We start from the raw sequence: 21,118 nt of genomic DNA, 5'->3' as shown, positions 1-21,118 counted from the left end.
TGCCCTCGCCAGCTCGCAGATCCACAGGAAAGTTTGGGATGGAAGGAGATCATCCAGTCCAACCCCCCTGCCCAGGCAGGGTCACCCGGAGCAGGTGGGGGCACATCCAGGTGGGTTTGGAATGTCTCCAGAAAGGGAGACTCCACCCCCTCCTTGGGCAGCTGTTCCAGGGCTCTGCCACCCTCAAGGGAAAGAAGTTCTTCCTCAAGTTGTGGTTCAGTTTGTGGCCTTGTCCCATCGCTGGGCACCACTGGGAAGAGTCTGGCACCGTCCTCTGGCATCCCTTGGAGAGATATTTGTGGTTAAGTTTATGGGCCATCACTCCTTGTCCTGTCGCTGAAAGGCTGAAACACTCCCCAAATTCCCCCTCTTTCCATCATCGGGACTGAAAACCCCTCTGGATGCAAAGCCCCGCTGCCTGCCGCCGTTCCTCCTGGAAACAGCTGCTCCAGAGCATCCCAGCCCCATCCTAACACCCTCACACACACACTCTGCGCCGGCAGAGAGCTCGGGATGGAGGGGAGGCACGAGGGAGCACGCGGTGGGCGCGGGGGCCGTGTCACAGCCCACCCGCCATCTGCCACCGGCACGGGGACGCGCCGGAGGGAGCACGCGGTGGGCACGGCCCGCGGTGGGCACGGCACGTGGCACCCACCCACCCACACCAGGGTGCTGCTGGGGAGGTGAGATGTGGTGTGTGTGTGGGGGGAGCACCTGCCTGCAGAGTCCTGAGGGAATGGGGGGCTCTGACAGACCCCATCACGCTGATCCCACCATCCCTGGGACACGGTCCGGCTGCTCCTTCAGGGTTGCTGGCTCTGCTCCATCAGAGCCCTGAGGATGGGGGTCCACCCCGAGGATGGGGGTCCATGCAGGGTGCTGGGGGCTCTCCCCCCCGGTATTCCAGGCCCATTTTTTGGATGCCGTTTTCCTGGGGTGGAAGCAAAGAGGCCGGGGCTGCCCCGCTCCAAGTACAAGGGTATTTATTTCATGGGTACAAGAGAGAGACAGCACCTTGTGTGTGTTTTGGGCTCTTCCCGGTTACTGGTTTGTACATTCAGAGCTTCGGCCGGGGCAGGGAAGGGCAGCAGGTCCCACTCGGCCCCCCCAGCACCGGGGTGGGTGGTTGCCAGTGGGGACCCCCCCGGTGCCCCCCGTGCCGTGGGCGCCCGAGCCCCGGCGCCCCGTGCGAGCGTGTCTTGAGTGCTGAGGTTGGCTGTGTGCTCCTCCTCCGTGCAGTCTGTGCGGGGCAGCAGCGCTCCCCGCCTTCCTCCCTGCCCTCCTCCTCCTCCTCCCCTGCCCGCGGGGGGGCCGGGACCCCCGGCCCTCATTTCCTCGTGTGCAGCGTGTCCTGGAACTTGGTGCTGGTGTAGCGAAGGTGGAAACCCTTCTTGTTGATGGTGTCGTCCGAGTGGAAGCGGATCATCACGGAGTCTCCGGCCGAGTAGATCTCCTCGGGGGGCTGCGAGGGCAAAGGAAGGGGTGCTCGGATCCGTGGGCATTCCCGGGATGCGTGGGCACGGTGGGAGGGAAGGGGTTTGCAATGGGGAGGGTGCAAATCATTGCACCATCCTGAATTCCGACGGGGATTTCTCCGCGCTGCTCTGGCTCGGCCTCACCCGTCACCCTACACCCTCACACCACCCTAACCTTCCCTAATCCCAACCCTAACGCTAATCCAACCCCACATCACGTCCCCCTTCCTCCCCAGCTCACCCCGGAGCCGCAGAAGCGGCCGAGGCGCGGGGCCGTCCCGTCGTAGCCGTCGAAGAGCTCCATGTAGTCGTATCCGCAGTCGGCTTCCTCCTCGATCTCAAAGGTCTGGAAGATGAGCTCCACGCCGAACCCCTCCTCCGCCATGATCACCCACTCGCAGTCCGAGCCCCCCGGGTAGTTGTTGTCCCCGAATTGTGCGTGGGAATACAAGTCCTTGGTCTTCACCTCAGCACGGACCTGGCCCCCGCACACTGGGGGAGAAGCTGGGGTTTAGGGGCATTCATGATCTCCGCACACCCCACAGCCACATTTCCCAGCCCCACGGCGCTACCTGTGGTGTGGGTGGCCTCGAATCCCTTCTTCTGGACGGAGTTGTCGGAGACAAACTTGAGGAACATCTTGTTGCCCGAGGAGACGATGGGCTCGGGCTCCTTGGCCCCGCAGAAGCGGCCGAGTGCCGGGGCCTTGGCGTCCTTCCCGTCGTAGATCTCCAGGTGGTCGTAGGCGCATTCCTGCTGCGCCTCCACGTCCAGCTCCGAGAAGGTCTGGGGAAGGTGACGGATGGAGTTGCTGGCGCTCAGTGGGGCTCGGTGGAGGGCACCCCAGCACTTCCCACCCCCCCAGTCCCTACCAGCTTGACGCGGTGCCCCGGCGTGGTGCTGATGGCCCAGGTACACTCCTTCTTACTGGGGTATTTGTCGGGCCAGTTGGGGCTGGTGATGGTCCCGGAGATGGATGTCACCTTGTGGTCACAGCCGGCTGCCAGGACAACAAAAAGGGTCACAGAGGCATGGAATGGGGGCGACCCACAGGGACGGGGTGCGGGCTGGACCCACCTTCCTTGCAGTCGTGCTTGTTGTCGTGCAGCACGAAGCCGCTGCGGCACTGGCACTCGTAGCTGCCGAAGGAGTTGAGGCACTCGTGCTGGCAGCCCCCGTTGTTCTTGGAGCACTCATCCTTGTCTGGGAGAGAGCAGAGGCATCACTGAGCGGGGTGGGAAAACCCTGGAATGGGGTATTCCAGCCTGGCACGGTGCCCCGGCCCCCCAGCCCCACGCCCTCCGCCGAGCACCCAGCCAAGCAAGCGCCCACGGCCAGCAGCAAGCAGAGCTCCAGCGTCCTGCTCCCAAATCCAGCCCCATCCAGGGATGGGATGGGTCCTCCTCTCCCATGGGCTCACCCGTGGGTGCCACCATTACCTGCTGCTGGGACGGACGGGGTGAGGGGGGAGGCAGAAAAACACACAGTGACAACCAAAGGTGCACAAGAAAAGACCAGGACGCGGGAGGTCCCTCTTTACTCATCGATAGGAGATGTCACAGACACGGTAAAAATCGGAGGGGTGGGGTGGGGGGAAGAAAAAAAAAAAAAAACCAAGGTCAGCTGGTAAACGACAAAAAAACAAGGGGATGGGGTGCTTGGAAATTAAAAAAAAAAAAAAAATTTAAAAAAAAGTTAAAAAAAAAAAATTTAAAATAAGGTCAACAACCAGTTCTGTCAAGCAAAAGGCTGCCGGGGGGCCGGCGGCACGGCTCGGCTCGGTCCCGCCGTGCTCCCGCACGGCTCCGGGGCCGCGGCGTTCCTGAGAAAGATGGAGAGGAGGGAGCGGCTCAGGACGGGCCCCGCAGCCGCTTCTGCAGGCGGAACTTCAGGCCGGGCGGGCGAGATTTCGGGGGCTGCAGCTGCTGCTTCTTCTCTGCAAAGAGAGAGGGAGAGAAGGGGGGGGAGCGATGGGGGCGCGGGGGCGGCGGGGGGTGTGTGTGGGGGGGACACATGCGGAGCGACAGCCGGGGAAGCAGCAGCGAGGGGAACACCCCGGGAGCCCCCTCGGCAGCCCGGGGCGAGCGGCTCTGCGGGGAGGAAGAGGAGGAGGAGGAGGAGGCGCGGGGCTGGCTCTGGGAGGATGAGGGTGGGCTTTGCGGGGGTTCCTGGGGGTGTCCAGTCTGGGAATGGCAGTGGAGGGGTTCGGGATCACCCCTTGCTGGCCGAGCTGACCTCCCATCCCACCACGGTTTCCCAGGGTCCCTGTCGCCGATGTCTCAGCACGCCCCCTTCCCGAGATGCTCCACATCCCATTTTTTCCCCCCTCGCTCCCCCTTCCCGCAGGGTGGTGGTTTGGGGAGTGGGAACCAGCAGCAAGCGGCACCAGCCCCCCCAGCATCCCACTGTGCCAGACAGGAGCATCCCTCCTGGAGCCAGCAGCGAGGGGGGCCCTGCCCCAGCCCCCCCCGGAGGCCGTAACCTGACAGTCTCCTACGTCTGAGGGAGGAAGCGAGGCGGGAAGGCCCGTTTGGGGATGGGAAGGGGCTTCTGGGCTCAGAGCAGCTCCAGCACCGGGGGAGGGAGGGAGCCTGGGCGGGCGAGACAAGAGCAGAGGAGAGTTGGCAGCGGAAAGAAGCCCACCGGGTCGGTGTCTTTAGCAATCCTTTATTCCAACCAGCTTGCTCGCCCGGCATTGGCCCGTGCGCTCACCACCGCTCTCCCCCGCGGGCATCCGACGGCCCCGGGTTGCTCCCACAGCCCCCTCAGCGCCTCTCCCCCCGCTGCTGAGACCCCCCCCTGTGCCGGGGCTGGGCCGAGAGCCGGGGGCACTCACCTGGGTGCCGACACCGTGGCGGATTCCCGGGCGGACACATCCTTACGCGCGGAGCCGGCTCTTGCCTCCCGGAGCCCCGGCCCTCGAGGAGGAGGAGGAGGAGGAGGAGGAGAAGGAGGAAGGGGCCATGTCTTCACCGGGGGAAAACGGGCACCCAGGCGGCCAGGCTGCCCTTGGCACCGAGGGATGAGGCTCGTCCTGAGCGCAGGGACCCTCCGCGGCTAAAAAGGCGCCGCACGGGAGATGTTTTGTCCCGGGGACGGCAGGGAGCGACCCCGGGGGGGACCAGAGGAGGGGCCTCTGTGTGGCCGAGTCCTCCAGGGTGGTCGTGCTGCTGGGAAAGCCCGAGACCTGGGTGTGGAGAGGTGGAGGAGAGGGTTTGGTGGGCTGGGGTTGGGGCAGCCCCTATGGGATCACCGCACATCCCGGTGGGATGAGGAGGAGGGAAAAGGGGAGAGGGGATGAGGCCGAAGCGCGGTGCAGGGAACACTCACCCGGCTGTCCCGTGGTCCCACTCGGCCACCGGGCTTCCCCAGGGAATCACTTTGTGGAGGGTGCCAGCTCCCGACGGCTGGGCCCCCTGGGCCGCCCTACTTGCCTTGGTTTTAATTAAACAAATAAAGCAAAGACACTCGATCCCCGTTCCGGGGAGCCCCGGGGACTTCAGGGGATGCTGGTCCCGCTGCTCCTGCAGCCAGGTGGCCACAATGCCCCACAAAAACGGCCTTGACGGGGCCAAAATGCAGCAGGAGGGGTCCGGGAGGTGCTGCCAGTTGCTCAAGGCCGGGATGGTGCCCAGGGCACTGTGCCACACCGAGGGGACCCTCTCTTGCACGAGGGCCCCGTGGCAGCCCCCAGCCCTGGGGTCCAGCCCTGGGCGATGCTGCATCCAGCGTTATATTCCAGGTGCCCATCCCTACCCCCCTGAGACCCATCCAAAGGCGACACCACCTCCTGGAGGGGTGGCCCGGGAGAGGAGGGCGGACCGTGGAGCAGACAGGGATAGGCAGGTAATGGTTTTTGGGAGGAGGGAATTGCCCCGGAGAGCTGAGAGGTGGCCGGATGCCGATCCCGGGAAGCGGAGGAAGCCGGTGCCGTGCAGCATAGCAGGGAGCAGCAGCGCAGCAGAGCGGGGTGTCACCGTCCCCCCACCCCAGCAGTGCCACCCGAGGGGTGCAGCACCCGGGGCCCAGCACATCCCTGTACCCAGCTGGCCCCCCAGCACCCCCTGGAAATCTGGGGGCCTCCCGAGAGCACCCCTGCCGCTGAACTAGGACCCAATTATCCCCCCAAAAAGAGGGGAAAACTTCCCAAAATGTGCCGCCAGGCAGGCTGGCCGAGGGTTCAGAGGGGGTTCAGACCCCACAGGGGTCACCCCACCACCAGGCTGGGACTGGGGGGCTGCACCCCCAGCACGGGCGAGGGGAGCGTTAGCGGCGGTTTGGGGGCGCGGGGAGGGTCTGCGGGGTGAGGGAGGGCAGGGGACACCCGTGCCAGGGCCGGGCAGCTCTACCTGAGAAGAAATGGGCTTTGAAGCCCTTTTTGGAGACGGTGTTGTCGGACTTGAACTCGATCCTCATGTTGTTGTACTGCGAGGTGATCACGTCGGGCTTCTCGGCGCCGCAGAACTTGCCGTGCAGTTTGGAGTCGGCCGTCAGCCCGCTGCGCACCTCCACGAAGTCGTACTTGCACACCTGGGGGGGCACAAAGCCGCGTCTGCACCCCCTGGGAGGGCGGCACAGGCGTGGAACACGGGGCTGGGGACACGGCAGTGCCACCCCGGGGGTGGTTCCCCAGCAGCGCCCGCCGCCAACTCACGTCGTTGCCCTCGGTCTCGAAGAAGTCGAACTGGAGGGAGATGCGGTACTGGGTGGGGGCCACCAGCTGCCAGATGCAGTTCTTGTTGGGGGGGTATTCCTTGGGCCACCCCGGGCTGGTGATGGAGCCGTTGAGCTTGGTGAGGAAACCTCCGCAGGCGGCTGCAGGGCGGGAGGCACCCGGCGCCCGTCACCTCCCCGGGCTCCGCGGGGTTAGGGACGCTGCGAGGGGCGTCGGGGGGGTGTTGGGGTGTTTTAGGGGGTCACTCACCCTCGCAGCGGCGCTTGTCGGTTGCCAGCTCATAACCAGGGTCACAGGCACACTTGTAGCTGCCCAGGGTGTTGACGCAGCGCTGCTCGCAGCCGCCGTTGTTGGGCCGGGAGCACTCGTCCATCTCTGGGCAGGGCGGGGTGGGATGAGCGGGAAAAGGGGCCGTGACCCCTCCCAGCGACCCCCCCAGGAGCGTCCCCCGCACCTTTGAAGAAGTTGACGGCGAAACCCGCCTTGTTGATGGAGCCGTCGGAGACGAATTTCATCCAGAGCTTGTTGGAGGTGCTCTTGATGTCGTCGGGCTTGTCGTAGCCGCAGTAGCGGCCGATGAGGCTGCTCGACTCAGTGCTGCCATCCCGGATCTCCAGGTAGTCGTAGGCACAGCTGTCGTGCCGCTCGATCTGGTGGGAGGGGTGTTAGGTAGGGGAGGGTCTCGGCCCCAGCACCCCCGAGCCCTCCCCGCTGCCCACACGCCGAGGGAAGGAGCTGCGTGGGGAAACTGAGGCAGGGAGGCAGCACGGGGGGATGCGGAGCCAGGAAGGGCAGCCCCCGGCCTGTCCTGGGGGGAGCAGCACCGGGTTGGGGAGACCTCCCCCCGTCCCGGTCTGGGGGGAATGCTGACCCACCTCGAAGGACTGGAAGGTCAATCCCACGTGGAAGCCCTCGGAGACGGTGATTTTCCAGACGCACACCTTGCTGGGCCGATAGTCGTCGGGGTAGTTGGGGGACTGGATGTGCCCGTTGTCCTTCTTCACATCCCCCCCACAGATGGCTGGAAGGGAGGAGCAGCGGCCTGAGCCCCCCCTCGGCCCTCCCACTGACCCCCTGGCCCCCCCTGCTCCCCCCTACCTTCGTAGACAGCGAAGAATCCTTTGCCCACCCAGTTGCTGCTGCTCCGGAACTCGACCCAGAGGCGGCTGTCGGTGGAGATGATGGGCTCGGGCAGCTTGTTCCCGCAGAACCTGCCTGGGGAGGAAGGCGTGCTGGGCTTCTGCTGGCCAGGAACCCTCCTCTTCCTCACCGTCACCTCCTCTTCCTCCCAACCACCTCCTCTTCCTCCCAGCCATCCCCTCCTGGTGCCCTCAGTGCCCCTTTCCAGCCTAAAGCCAAAGCGCTGCTTCTCCCTCTCCAGCTTTTCTGGCAGTTTCACTTCAACTGGTTGTTCCAGGCTCAGCTGGGATTTGGGGAACATCCAGCTCATGGGGACGGGACCGGGATCTTGGAATCTCCCTGGGGAACATCATGGGGATGGGACTGGGATATTGGTAACTCTTGGGAACATGACAGGGATGGGACCAGGATCCTGGCATCTCCCTGGGGAACATCCAGCTCACGGGATGGGACTGGGATCCTGGAATCTCCCCGGGGAACATCCAGCTCACAGGGATGGGACTGGGATCCTGGAATCTCCCCGGGGAACATCCAGCTCATATGGATAGGACTGGGATCCTGGAATCTCCCTGGGGAACATCCAGCTTACAAGGATGAGACCGGGATCCTGGCATCTCCCCAGGGAACATCCAGCTCACGGGGATGGGACTGGGATCCTGGCATCTCCCTGGGGAACATCCAGCTCACGGGGATGGGACTGGGATCCTGGCATCTCCCTGGGCAGAGCTGTGCCAGCCAGATGGATCACCCAGGCTGGTTTCACTGGTGTGGGGGCCAAACTGGGAGCTCCGTTCATCCCAGTAACCCCTCTGGGGGTTAGTTCTCCCCACCCCAGGACTCTGGAACATCAGGCAGGCAGGCAGGGATAGGGGCCGAGGGGAGCCCCTGGTCCCGGTGCTGGAGCGTTCCCGGTGGGCAGGAGGAGCGGGCAGGAGGCCCCGGGTTGTTACCTCGCAGCGTGGCCTTTCTCCAGAACCCGTCTCTCACCTCCACGTAGTCGTACCAGCACAGCCGGCTTCGGTACAGGTCCAGGGTGGTGAAATTCAGGATGATCTGAGGTTGGGAAGGAGCAGGAAGAGCGTGGGGTGAGCCCCCCCCGCGCCCCCTCTGCTGGGAGCCGGCGGGAGCTCCCGGACCTGCTCTGCCCGGAGCATCCCGGCCCACAGAGGGATGCTGGGAATAGGGACACCGGAAAAAAAGGGTGGGAGATGAGGGGAGGAGGGAGAGGAGGGCTGGGAGGAGGTGGGAGGCGGTACCTTCTCTCCGGGGGTGACCGAGATCCTCCAGACGCAGTGCATGTGGGCAGAGTATCCATTGGGGAATTCCGGGGAGGAGAAGTTGCCCTGGCTGTCCTGGAGTGTCTCCCCGCAGGCTATGAAGGAGAAAAAGTGAAAGTCAGACCTCCGGGGGAAGCCTCCCAGCCCCGCTGTGCCCTTTTCCCATTCAAACTCCCAGCCCTGAGGACTCAAAAAACAACCCCACATCAGCACCTCGCCGGTGCATCCCCGAAACCTCCGGGGCTCCCGGCAGCCCTCCCAGCCCCGTGTTCGCCGCAGGAGCCATCCCGGCCCCCTCTCCGTGTCCCGGCCCGGCTCCACACCCGAGCTCCGGGCAGGTTTTCCGCAGGCGCGGCTGGAGCCGGCCCAGCGCTGCCATCTGGGAGCCACATGATGCCGGGGAAGCGGCACACGGAGCTTTGCAGGGGCCAAGGCAGCCTCCCCCTCCTCCCCGACCTCCCCTCCCGTCGCTGAAAGGTGAAACGGTGCGAAAAAAAGGCCGTTTCAAACCCGGGCTCGCTGCCTTCCCCCCCCCCCTCCTTTCTTTACAGTGGAAAACAAAAGAGATCCAGAGAGAGCTTTTTGGGGAGGTTTCCTTCTTTCCCCCCCCCTCTCTTTTCCTCGCTCCAAACTAATCGCTTTTCCTGCTCCCCCCCCCCTTCTCCTCCCCCCGGAGCCCCCGAGGGCGGCGGGGGCCGTGGGGCCCCTCACAAAGGCGTCCCTCTCTTCCACGGGGCTGCTAATTAGCCGCTGGCTAATTAGCTCGTGCGGGGAGCCAAACTCCTCGCAGCTGTGTTTGTTTGCCAGCGCCGGCCCCCCGGAGCACGTGCCTGTCGCCGGGGGGGGGGGACTCGTGCCAGCCCCCTCCCCACCGTGCCCGGGGCGATGGTGCCCTTCGAGGTGCCAACGCCTTGTGCTGGTCGTGCCCCCGGCCCTCAAGGGATGGGCCAGTGGGGACCAGGCTTGTCCCACCCCACCAGGATGCTGGGGTGGGATGGAGGAGGGTCTCGGAGGAGGGTTTGCTCCCAGAGGGTGCTGCGTGGTCAGGGGGTCCTCTGAGGGGGTGCTCTGCTCTTCAGGGATGCTCTCAGGGGGATTTTTTTTGGGAGGGGGGGATGCTCTTCTCTTGGAGGATGCTCTCTGTGGAGGGATGGTCTTTGGAGGATTTTTTGGGGGGGAGGTACTCTCTGGAGGATGTTTTTGGAGAGTTGGAGGATGATTTTTGGAGGGGACGATCTTGGGAGATTCTCTTCTCTTGAAGGATGCTCTTGGGGGGGATGCTCTGGGGGGGAGAAGCTCTTCCGAGGATTTTTTTGGGGGATGCTCTTGGGGGACGTTCCTGGAGGATTCTCTTCAGGGGGATCACCCTTTGGGGGATTTTTTTTTAGGGGAATACTCTGGGGGGGATGCTCTTTGGGGGGTGCTTTTGGGAGATGCTCTTTTGGGGGATGCTCTCGGAGGACGGTCTAGAGAGGATGTTTTGGAGGGATGCTCTTGGAGGATGCTCTGGGTGGGACGTTCTTTTGATGATTTTTTTGGGGGGAGATTCTCTCTGGGGGATTTTTTTATGGGAATGCTCTGGGGAGATGCCCTTTTCTCAGAGGAGCAGCAGGAGAAGGCAGCTGAGGACACCTCTGCTCTCATGAGCAGAGCCCTGGGGCTCACCGAGCTCTTGCATCCAAATTCTGCTCACAACCCCCCGAAAAATGCCACGGATGGCAAAAGGCACCTTGTGTGCTCCTCACAGGGCGGGGAGGACCCCAAAAATCAACTGGAAACAAAGAATCCACCCAGGCCGACGCCGCCTTTGGCAAGTTTTGGGGCGAAGCAGAGCGGTTTCTGAGAGATACACCCCCAGGCATCCTCCCCCCCGGCAGCGACAGGGCAGGGGACACTCCCCTGGGCAGGGGATGGTCACCTGGGCAGGGGTCACTCACCTGGGCAGGGGTCACTCACCTGGGCAGCGGTAGAGCTTGCGGGCCTGGGCGATGTCCCCTTTGCTGAGCCGTGTCCTCTGCCCGATGGCCGGCCGGACGCCGTTCACGTCGTACTTGGGCAGGATGGTGTCCAGGAAGATGCCCCTGGGACAGCAGGAGGCTGAGCCGGGTGGGAATCCCCGGCCCTGCGGCCGCTCCCCAAGAGGAAGGATGCTAAAAGCAGCCCGGCTAATTAAAAGCAGCCCGGCTAATTAAAAGCCTGCGGGCCCGTGAGTCAGAGGGGACGTGTCCCCAGTGGAGGTGACCGCGGGGACAATTCCCTGCTCTGGAATGGGACACTGCGGGGCCTCATCCTTACTCCGAGGGAATTAACCCTGTGAGAGCTGGTGACCGTCCCCTGGGGCTGGGGATGCTGTGACACTGTCCCCAAGACATGAGGGGACACAAGGCCGAGCCCCCCCAGGGCAGGTACCTGGAGAAGGTGTTCCTGGCGTAGTGCATGATGCTGTCGAAGTCATAAGTCTCCCCCAGCGACTCCACCTCCTCCGGCTCCATCTTCAGGAAGTTGTATTCCTGCCCTGGGAAAACAGGACAGGGACACACTCAGGGGGGACCCCAACTCCACCAGCACCCCGTGGCAGCGATGATGATGATGATGATGAGGAGGAGGAGGAGGAGGAGGAGGAGGAGGAGGAGGGAGGCTCATCCCTACCTGGCTGGATGTTCTCCCGGATGATGGAGACGTGGTCATCCCGGTCGGGGCGCGTGTGCTCGTGCCAGAACCCGATGACGTGACCCAGCTCGTGCACCACGATGCCGAACTTGTCGCAGTTCTTGCCGATGGAGATGGCCTGGGGTCCCCCTCCCCGGCGGCCCACGTAGGAACAGCACCTGGGGAGGGGGGGGGCACCGGGTGAGTCCTGGCCCTCCAGGGAGACCAGCCTGGGGGTGTGGGAATCCCTGGCTGCTGCTGGGAATCCTCCCTGCTGCTGGAACTTCAGCCATCCTGCCCAGGCGAGGTGCTTGAGCCTCCAGCCTCAGCTTTCCTGGGAGCTGGGAGAGCTCAGCTCCTGCCCCTGGGCTGCCTGGCATGGGATGGCATGGCGTGGCAGCCCCAAATCCAGCCCTAAACCCACCCCAAAGCCCAGGGTCCCATCCTGCTCGGTGGAGGGACCCTGCCTGTGCCCTGCAGCTGAGCTGGCCCAGCCCTGTGTTCTGGACCCAGCCTCAGGGTTTGCACCCACGCAGGGGCTCCCATTCCAGGGGAAATCCTTCTCCTAACCACCATCTGCTTGGCCGGGGCCGTGCCCTGACGCGTGAAGACGCCGAGCTCGTCCAAACCCCTGTTTCCTTTGGCCCCGGCCCCGCCTCAAGCCCAGGCTGGTTCCTCACCACCGACCTCAGCCCCCGGCGGCGGCTCCGACACCTCCTGCACCCCAACCAGACCCAAACCCCACGGGGCAGGTGGCCCTGGAGCATCCCCAGGACCCCCCTGGATGTACCCGCAGGGTCTGTAGGTGAACACGATGTAGCTGTCCTCGTCGTTGCGCTCCAGGAAGGTGACACAGGTGTGCTTCTCCCAGTGCCGCATCGCCTGCCGGAATATGGCTCGCTGGCTGCCTGCGGAGGGGCGGCGGGGGCCGTCAGCCCGGCTGGGGGGGGGGCTGAGGCACGTGGGGGGGGTCAGAGCACCCCCCCAGCCCGCACTCACCGCTGAAGTTGCCACTGATGACGTAGGGGATGACCCCGTCCGGCCACACTCGCTCCGGCCGGGACGTGGCTGCCCGGCGGCTCCGCTGCCGGCCCCGGCTGCGCCGAGGGTGGCCCGGCCGGGGGCTGGTGGAGTTGCTGCCTGTGGGGGAAGGGGGTTCAGCGTGGGCAGCCCCCCCCCGTAGGGGGGGTGGAGGTGGGTGGAGGGGCTTTGGGGGTGCGGCGGTACCTGAGGAGTTGGAGGGCAGGCGGGTGACGGTGTGACGGGACAGATCCACCACCCGGTCCACCTGGAAGAGCCGCAGGTCCTCCTCGTCCAGGGCAATGTCACCCAGGAAGGCGGCTGGGAGGGGAGGAGGAGGTGTGAACCACACCATTTATGTGCCAGGGGACCCCCAACAGGTGCCTCTCCCCAGCTCCCCCACACCTGGCAAGCCCTGAAGAGGAAGGCAAACCCTTCCTCCTCCTCATCCTCCTCGTCATCCTCCTCCCTCTCGCTCTCAACTGAGCGTGCTGCGTGGCTCCCCCCTCTCCCCTGCAGCTGGAGCCAGCCCTGCGCTCACATCTGGATTGCATAAAGCCCATCCATCACTTTTCAGGGTTTCTATCGTTATTTGTGTTGCAAAACTGCCTCTTTTTTTTTTTTTCCCCACTTTGGTGGGTTTAGGACCCCCTTCCCGCCCAGCTCCTGCTCCCCCAGCCCGCTGTGAGCTCCGACAGCCCCGGGATGCTCCAACGACCTCTGAGTCATCTGCCAGCGCGGAGCGAAGCCATATGGCCCGGGAAGCTCCTGCTGCGCCCAGCGCCCGCAGGAACGGAGCAGGAATGAGGCAGGAACGGAGCAGGAATGAGGCAGGAACGGAGCAGGAATGAGGCAGGAACGGAGCAGCAACGGGACCGGCCGTGTGCCAGGGCTGGGAGCCCCGCTCCAGCACTGGGGGGGGGCCTGAGATGCTCCAGCACCACAGGGCTGGAGGGCATAACCCTGCACAGCCCTTCCTCCTCCTCCTCTTCCTCCTGCCTCCCCCTCCGTGACTCAACCCCGCGGCTCCCGGCGTCAGCGCCTGGCCGGCCCCGATCCCTTGGGATCCGGCTCCTGCGGAAACGCCGTGGCCGGAGCGCGAGGGCTGGCGGAGGTCACGTCGAGGCCGCGGTGGGGTGGAGAGGGGTTCCTCACCGGGTTTTGGGGTACTCAGGCTGAGCGGAGGGTCCTGGGCACTCCCTGCCCTCGCCACCCCCCGGGAGGGGCAGTGATGGGGAGTGGGGCGGCTGGAGCAGCTCAGGGCACGAGGGTGAGCCTTGCCAAGGTCGCGCTCCAAGCAATTAGCAAATGGATCCCAAAAGAGCCACTAATTATCAAGACAAGGCGGGACAATCGGGATAACGCTGAGAGGTCCAAAACAACCGGCGCGGGGTGAGAGGAGCAGCCACGGGATCAGAGGAACAGGCTGGATCCCATCCCTTGGCGTGGCACCGAGCCCAGACCCCACGTCGGTGGAAAAGCCACGTTTTGGGTCCGTCCCCAGTGCTGACCCGGGGGGTGAATCCCATCGGGGGAAGCTCCAGGGTGGAGAGCAGACCTGCGGCAGCGCCGAGGGAAGAGCAAACAAGCCGGGGCCGGCACCTCCCCTGGCAGCGACCTGCGGCTGGCACGGCCAGGCTGCAATTTGAGGGCAGAGCAGAGGCAGGAGCCGGGCCCGGCCTCCCCGCACCCTCCCCGGGGCCGGGAGAGACGTGTCCGAACGGGCAGCGCGGGGGAGGACCAGGGCCGGGGAGAAGGACGAGTGTCCCGTGCCAAGAGCTGCATGGAAAGACAAGGGAAAGTAAGCTCGCTTACAGCCGAGCAAGCGCCGGCGGAGCCAAGTGATATAGAAACCATATGTGAGGGATTTGGGAGACGTGAGAGAGCCGGGCAGGCCAGCCCGGGGACGTGGGGTTGGTTTTCCCGGTGGCTCGAGGCGGCTTGGCTTCCCCAAAAAAAAAAAAAAAAAACCCCAGCCCACGGGGGAAGGTGTTTTGCTGCTCCTGGAGGGGCCAGAGGAGCCGTGGGGGTGGCCCGGCAGCGATCCCTGTACGGACACGTCGGGGACAAGCCCAGAGTGTTGGGTTGAGAAACTTCCAGGTTGGTTTGGGCTCTGGTCACGTCCTCCTCCCACTCACTCCCTGTGCACCCGCGGCAGGAGGTGACACGTGGGTCGTTCTGGGGGGGGGTCTCTGCTGATCAACCCCCCCTCCAGATGCTGTAAACCCCCCCCAAGGGGTTTCTTCGAGGATGCTGCCACATTGCTGCCACTTGTCCCTTCCCTGTTTGTGTCACATCCTCCCTCTGAGGTGGAGGGGACCCCCTGCAAGCGAAGGGGACCCTCTGCAAGTGAAGGGGACCCCCTGAACGTGGGGGTCTCATGGGCAGGAGAGGTCTCAGCCTCTGCTTGGCAGAACACAGGCTGGAGCAGGAGGGAAACCCGTCACACCTCCAGCACCCATTCCCTGCATCAAACACCCTCATCCCGCTGGCTCATGGCGCTCAGGAGACCCCAAACCACCGGACAAAGGTCTCCAGCCATTCCCACAGGGATCCCCGTGTCCCTGAGCCGTTCCCAGCCTGGCAGCCCGTGGGCTGTGCCGCGGGGGCCGCTCTCTGCTCGGCCACAGAGGTATCGGGGGCAAGGTCCGAGCCACGGCGGTGCCAGCGGGGGACACACGATGCCAGCGGGACAGACGTGATGCCAGCAGGGAGGATGCAATGCCAGCGGGAGGGTTGCAGTGCCAGCAGGGCAGCAGCTCCAAGGCCAGGCGTGGGGCACGGTGGCCCCACCGCCACCCCTGTCAGCCGGGTGAGGAGCAGGACAGGGAGCGGGGCAGGGAGAGTGGGATGACAACAGCTCCATCCAGGCACATCCCTCCCACCCCCCGGAACGCAACCAGCCATGTGGGACCTGAGAGGAGGCTCCCACGGAGCTCTTCCCACCCCCCTTTCAGCCGGGAGATAGCTCAGCCCTCCGCTGTTGTTTGACTTTTTGTGCCGTGTTTTCTTTCGGGTTCTTGGAACGGTGACGTAACCCCGGGGCTGAAGCTTTAGACAAACAAGGTTCTTCAGCAGGACCTGGGCCAACCCCCCTCAGCACCTCATCCCGATCCTACAGGCACCTCCTGGCCCGCTGGCTGTCCCTGGAGGGTCCCTGTCCCCCCTACCTGGGATGCAGGAGCTCAGCATCCTCCCTCCCGCTGAGCGAGGCACGCAGGGCAGAGGGACACCCACGGGCCTGACCTCCTCGACATCGCTGGGATTTTGGGATGAGCCTGACCTCGGGCTCCACCAAGGTTGGGAACCGTGTCGCAGGGAAAAAAAAAAATCAGCTGAAATGAGCGGCGGGAAAGGGCCGGGGAGCGAACGCCGTGTTCTGGTGAGCCGGGAAAAGCAAACAGAGCGGTGGGGGGGCCTTGGCAGGGCAGATAAACAGGACAGGATCATATTCCAGGTCAGTCTGGGGCAAAGGAGGCTCCGTGCACGGCACAGAGCAGGAGGGACCCTCATCCCTCTGCAGGCACTGCCAGGCCTCGAAGGGCACCGGGCAGGAGAGACCCTGTGCGGGTCCCACCAAAGGGCACCAGGCAGGAGGGACCCTCACCCCTGCATGGGTCCCACCGACCCTCAAAGGGCAGGATGGGAAGGATGGGAAGCATCCCCTCAGCCCAGCTTTCCCTCCCTGGCTCAGCAGCTCCATCCCAGCTGCTCCGAGTCCTCCTGTGGTGCCAATCCACGAGCGTCGCTCCCGGCGCAGGCAGGGTTTGGAGTGTGGAAGGAAGCAGGGAGAAAGCTGCTCTGCCCCGGCCGGGAACGGGGTTGAGGGCAGCCGTTCCATAGGTGTATCCCGGCCTCCGCCGAGCTGCCGGGCTGTAAAGCCGCGGAGTCACGGGAGCAGCATCCCACTGGCTCGCAGAGCCGTTAAATATGTGAGGAATGCTCGTCGCACCGCCCCTCGCCCCCGCACGGCCCAGCTGCGCGGCAAAACACCCCGGGGCCGCGGCCAGGCGAGCGGGGACCCCACTCGGCCGGGACTAGGGGGGTCTCGCTGGCCCCGGGGGTCTGCCCTGCCCGCAGAGCCCCGGGGAGGAGGTGTGGGTGTGCAGGCGGAGGGATGTGGAGCATCCCGGGGCTGTCGGGATGGGGAAGCAGCCAGGTCTCCCCCAGCTTCCCCCAGTGGCCCTGTGAGACCCCCAGGACAGCGGGGACAGGGTGGAGGAGAAGCAGTGCAGCCCCTCTCCCGGTGCCCCTCGCCGGAGAGAGGGAGCAGCCAGGCTGTAAACGCCGGGGCCAGGAATATTTGCTTTCCCAGAGCACCTTCCGAGCAGCACAGCAGGCACAAAGCAGGAATTCAAGCCTTGGAGGCCAAGGCTGGGAGCCAGGCCAGATCACAGCCCCTCTGCAGCCAGTGGGGAAACTGAGGCACGGGGGGATGGAGCTGGTCAGCACCAAGGGGCACCCCCAAAAGAGCCAGTCCTGCACTCAGCTGAGACCCCCCTGCCTCCTGCTTCCTGGCTGGAGCATCCTTATCCCACCTGGTGCACATCCAGCAGCTGAGGGAGGCAGAGATGCTCAAGCAGAGCATCCGAGGTGAAGGGAGGATCCCCACCTATCCCCACTTCCCCTCTGTGCATCCCTCGGTGGCTCAAGGCACTTCCCATCTCTGCCAACGCTTCCCTATGGCCAAATTCCCTCCCCAGCCCCGGGCACCGGGATTCAGGATCCGAATCCTCTGCCTGCTCCAGGGGATGAAATAAGCTCCGTGGAGCCTCCAGTAAACACATCCCAGGCCAGCAAAAGGCTTCCAGGGGCAGGAAAGGTCCACCTCGGGGCAGGCTGGGAGTGGGAAGGATGGTTTGATCACTCCAGGGGAGGATTTTCCTTCTGCTCCTCTTCCGTGACAGCAAATGCAGGAGAAAGCCTCCTCCAGGGCTCGGCGTGGAGGATGCCAAACCTAAGGCACGTGGGAGCCCTGGGATGCCAGGAGTTGTGTGCAGGGAGCAGGATCTCCCTGTGTGCCCTCTCCAAAGCCAGGTCACTGAGGAAAACACATCCCTGGCCAGCAGCACAGATCCCTGTGAAAGGGAGAGCTGCCAGAAAGGAGAATATTTGGGAATTGCTCTGCCAAGGGGATGGGGGGATTCGGTGCCACATTGGAGGGGAGCCTGGTGGCACCTGAACTGGAGCCCACTGGGGACAGGGATGTTCCCCAACACCCAGCTCTGGACACGTGGGGTATCCCGGGATCTCAGGGCACTGTGCCTGTCCCTGTGCCCGGCTCTGCCAAAGGACACCAGCTCCCAAGGGCTCCCAGACCTCTGGGCGTCATCCCCAGGGCTCTGGCTGCAAACATCCCCCTCCTTGTGCTTGCACTGTTCAATCCTGCCCCCCCAGCCTCCTCCAGCACCCATTAACTCTTTCCAAAGGCTATTCCCAGCTCCATGGTTGTGCCTCCTGAGGCTTGAGATCTTCCCATTGCCTTTCCCACGTGCACAGAGGGGGGTTTGCCATGCAAGGCCCCCCTGGATCAACAACAGTGACCGACACCCCTCCTGCAGCCAGGACCCTCTTCCCACAGCTCCGTGGGATGCAGTGGGATGCTGTTCTCTCCAGAAACCCTCAGCAAAGCCACGAGCAACCTGGAGGACACGTTCTCGCCCGGAAAACACCCAGCACGGCACAGCTGAGATGCAAAAGCCATCCCCCCTCCTTTCCCTCTATCCCTCCCCACGGCTTTGTTCTCCCCGGGGTCTCCCCGGGGCTGCCCCATCCCTCCGGCCATGTGTTTCCATGTGTTTCCATGTGTTTCCATGTGTTTCCATGTGTTTCCATGTGTTTCCCAGCCCCGGCTCGGCCGGCGGATAAAGCCTCAGGAAACGCCGTCTCCCCCCTCTCCACGTCTCCCTCCTCTCCACGACCCGCCGGCGTGAATCAGCAGCCGGAGAGTTTCCCAGGAGCCGGGAAGGGAGGGCAGCGAGGAACGACCCCCCCCCCCCCCCCGCCTCCATCCCACCCCGACCTCGCCGTCTGCACCCCCCGGGCCCCCCGCCGGAGCGTGCGGGTGATTACACAAAGATAAAGCAGATCCCGGGATCGGCCTGAGATTCCCAAGGTTTCCCGAGCCCTGAACCGCAGGCCTCCCGCCGGCCCCGGCTCCGCGGGTGGATTTTTGCCCTGCATGAATAAGTGACATATAACGGCTGGAAAATATTTTTGGGCAGCCTGACAAGTGTGACTCCAACCAGTAGCCCGGGCTGGCTACGCCTGGAAAGTGTAATCTAGGTGAAATCTGGGCGGCTGGAGAACTCCAGGCACGGCTGGGAAGCTCGTCCACCCGGGAAAGGGGGGCTCAGACCTCCGGCCCCATCCCTGCATCCCGCGGTTGTGCCGGGCGGGTGATGCTGAGCCCCCCAAGGGGAGATGGGGGAGCAGATCCCCTCCAAAAACCCTCCCTGGGGGGGGCTGTGTGAGCCCCCAGAGGGCTCTGCTCCCCCACATCCCCTCCCCATGGTGATGGAATGCCAGGGGAGAGGACGTGCCAGCCCCCCCAGTTTAGCCAAGTACCCCAAAATGTGCGTGTGGAGCTGCACTCAGGGAGAAGGGTTGGCTCCATCCATCCCCGGGTGCTGGGGGCACCAAAGGGGGCCCAGCTTCCATCACCAAACTGCTCAACAACCCCCGTGGACCCCCTGGGATGAGCCACAACAAACCCTGGGGCCACTCTTCCAGCACGGCCGGGGGCTGTGGGAGCGATTCCAGCTGCCTTTCCCAACCGGAGGCACGACCCGGATCCGACCCGGCGGCTGCTCCCGGGCACCGAGACCTGGATATCCTGCTGACCGGGTGAGGGGAAACCGGGGCCACGGCTGATTCCTCCCTCCCTGGCTGCCCCGGGGGCTGGTCCGAGGGCTGGATCTCCCAGCGGTCCCGTTTTGGCATCCTTGGAAGCGACGCGGCGGCACGGGAGGCTCTTCCCCTTCCGCTGGCACCGGTGCAGACAGGGTGGCATCACCGAGGTGGCTGGCGAGCCACGGCCTCGGGACACCTCTGGCGTGAGCTGTGCCAAGGAACCCAAATCCCTCTCTCCGTGCTTCCCTCCCTGGAGCCGCGGCGGCGGCAAAGCCTCGGTGCTCGGCTGTTCCTGGCGCTGCCCCAAGCTCGGGGAGGGTCTCAACACCCCAAAATTAAAACAAACCCGCACATGGGATGCCATGGGGGGGGTCAGGGTGATGCCAGGGCGATGCCAGGCGGGGCTCCAGCTCCAGCTCCCACCTTTGGACCTCACCAGCCTGGCCCTGCGGGTCCCAACGGGGGTAAATCCGTGGCTCGTGCGATGCGTGGCAGGGCCTGATCCCCCCCCTCACCCCCCTCCAGGCTCCCGGGGAAGAGCTGCCGTAATTAAATTAGTCACATAAGGATCTCATAAAGGCCAGGACGGGAATGGGGAGGGGGGAACAGCCGGCCCCGAGAAGAGACCCCAGGAGGGGTCCTGGGGCGCACAGGAGCGGGGCGAGGAGGGGCCACTGGGAAGGCCACCGCTAATTAGTCCGGCTCGTCAGAGGGTGAAGCGTCGTCTCTCCCGCTCAGCTGGAGGAAGCGGGAGAGGAGGGAAGGCTCCAGCCGGCTCTGCTCGGACGGTTTTGCAAGCCTTGCTGTTTCAGCCCGGGAGGGCAGGAAGGGAAGGATTTTTGGCCAGAAAAAGCCCTCGTGTAGACAGAGTTATATCAACAGCCGCCTTCCAGCGCAGACAATGCCAGTACAGAGAAACGTGATCCCCCGCCAGACCCCGGCCCTCGCGCCGGGCTCAGCCCTGCACGGCCCTCCCGTGCCTCAGTTTCCCCCTCCCATCCCCCCCCAAAATCCCTCCATCCACTTTATCTCGCGCTGGAACACAGGGATTGTCCCCCCCTCCCCGCAGCACCCAGTTTGTTCCCAGCCCTTCCAAAATCCGGGGAACAGCCCGGAACCCCCTGTCCCGGCACTGAGGGACCCCAGCCCGCGGGAGCACCTCCCGAGCTGAGCCCGGCCCGGGTGTCCCGGGGGGACGAGCTTTGGCTGCGGGTCGGGAGAGAGGAGGAAAGGCAAAGGGTGCAGAGTGTGGGTTCAGGGATGGGGGTGGGATGGGGGGTGGGATTGAGCCGGGGATGGGTCCTGGGATGGGCTGGGATGGTGAGGGGGGGGGTGAAATGGGGGCTCCCCGCCGCCTTTGACAGCTGCCAGTACAGCCACGACGAGGGAGAGAAAGCGGGGCGCCGGGCCAGCCCCCCCTGCTCCTCACCCTAAGTACAACCAGATGCATCTCGGAGCGGGACCGGCCGCTGCTCCCCCCGTTGCTCCCATCCCGGGCAGCGGGGACTCCCCGGCCCCGGGGCCAGCGCGGGGCAGCGGTGCCAAGTTCCGCCGTGCAAAGCCCCGAAGTGTGTGCGGGGCACACTCGCCCTCGCTCACACTCACTCACTTCCACATTCACTCCCACCGGCCCCCCCGCGCTCCCCTTTGTCCGCCCGCCCGCCCCCCGCCGCGCATCCCCCCGCTCCTACCGGCTTTGCAGGGGTCCTTGTAGTCCAGGGGCTCCTCGTCCTCCTCCTCCTCTTCCTCCAGCACGTAGGAATAGTCCGGGAAGCGCAGGGCCCGGGCCAGGAGCAGGCAGAGGAGCAGCCCGCAGCTCCGCAGCCCGGCCATGGCTCCGGCCGGGTTTTTTTTTTCCTCTCTTCCCTCTTTCCTTCCCTTCTTCGCTCCTTTTTTTTTTTTTTCTTCCCTCGCTCTCTCTCTCTCTCTCTTCCCTTTTTTTTTTTTTTTTTAGGAAATGAGATCTGGCGGGGGCGGGTTCAAGCGCGGAGCTCGGCCCCTGCAGCCCCGGGCGCAGGGCTGGGAGCGGG

At 64.6% G+C, this 21,118-nt stretch overlaps 1 protein-coding gene across 4 annotated transcripts; it reads right to left on the bottom strand.

Annotated features, from left to right (window-relative positions):
- Positions 1-966: 966 nt before the first annotated feature.
- BMP1 (bone morphogenetic protein 1) lies at positions 967-20,935 on the bottom strand. Of its 4 annotated transcripts, XM_027714036.2 has the most exons (20): positions 20,780-20,935; positions 12,444-12,557; positions 12,216-12,356; positions 12,007-12,124; positions 11,217-11,395; positions 10,977-11,082; positions 10,524-10,648; positions 8,547-8,662; positions 8,241-8,343; positions 7,249-7,365; positions 7,026-7,171; positions 6,605-6,800; positions 6,400-6,525; positions 6,130-6,290; positions 5,825-6,005; positions 2,553-2,678; positions 2,348-2,475; positions 2,048-2,261; positions 1,717-1,967; positions 967-1,462 (listed from the first exon to the last, which is right to left on the bottom strand). In XM_027714036.2, the coding sequence occupies exons 1-20, from the start codon at positions 20,919-20,921 to the stop codon at positions 1,328-1,330; spliced, it is 2,925 nt and encodes a 974-aa protein (XP_027569837.2). In that variant the 5' UTR covers positions 20,922-20,935; the 3' UTR covers positions 967-1,327. The 4 variants fall into 4 exon arrangements, with proteins under 4 accessions (XP_027569837.2, XP_039244199.1, XP_039244200.1 ...); XM_039388265.1 differs by having other exon boundaries at positions 12,216-12,557; XM_039388266.1 differs by lacking the exons at positions 967-1,462; positions 1,717-1,967; positions 2,048-2,261; positions 2,348-2,475; positions 2,553-2,678 and adding an exon at positions 3,223-3,411 and having other exon boundaries at positions 12,216-12,557.
- Positions 20,936-21,118: the final 183 nt, after the last annotated feature.

Source organism: Pipra filicauda, unplaced genomic scaffold (genome assembly GCF_003945595.2).
Source record: "Pipra filicauda isolate LSUMZ 115617 unplaced genomic scaffold, ASM394559v2 scaffold629_size504944_pilon, whole genome shotgun sequence".
In the NCBI taxonomy this organism is placed as follows: Eukaryota; Metazoa; Chordata; class Aves; order Passeriformes; family Pipridae; genus Pipra; species Pipra filicauda.
Note: the sequence above shows the minus strand (reverse complement) of the source record. Positions and strands in the feature narration are given on the sequence as shown.

Coding starts and splice junctions, on each gene's coding strand:
- BMP1 (XM_039388265.1), bottom strand. CDS start 20,921: ATGGCCGGGCTGCGGAGCTGCGGGCTGCTCCTCTGCCTGCTCCTGGCC. Junction 6,526..6,604: donor CGCCGTCAACTTCTTCAAAG/GTGCGGGGGACG, acceptor CGCCCTGCCCAG/AGATGGACGAGTGCTCCCGG. Junction 2,679..5,824: donor CAAAGCCCATTTCTTCTCAG/GTAGAGCTGCCC, acceptor GCTCTCTCCCAG/ACAAGGATGAGTGCTCCAAG.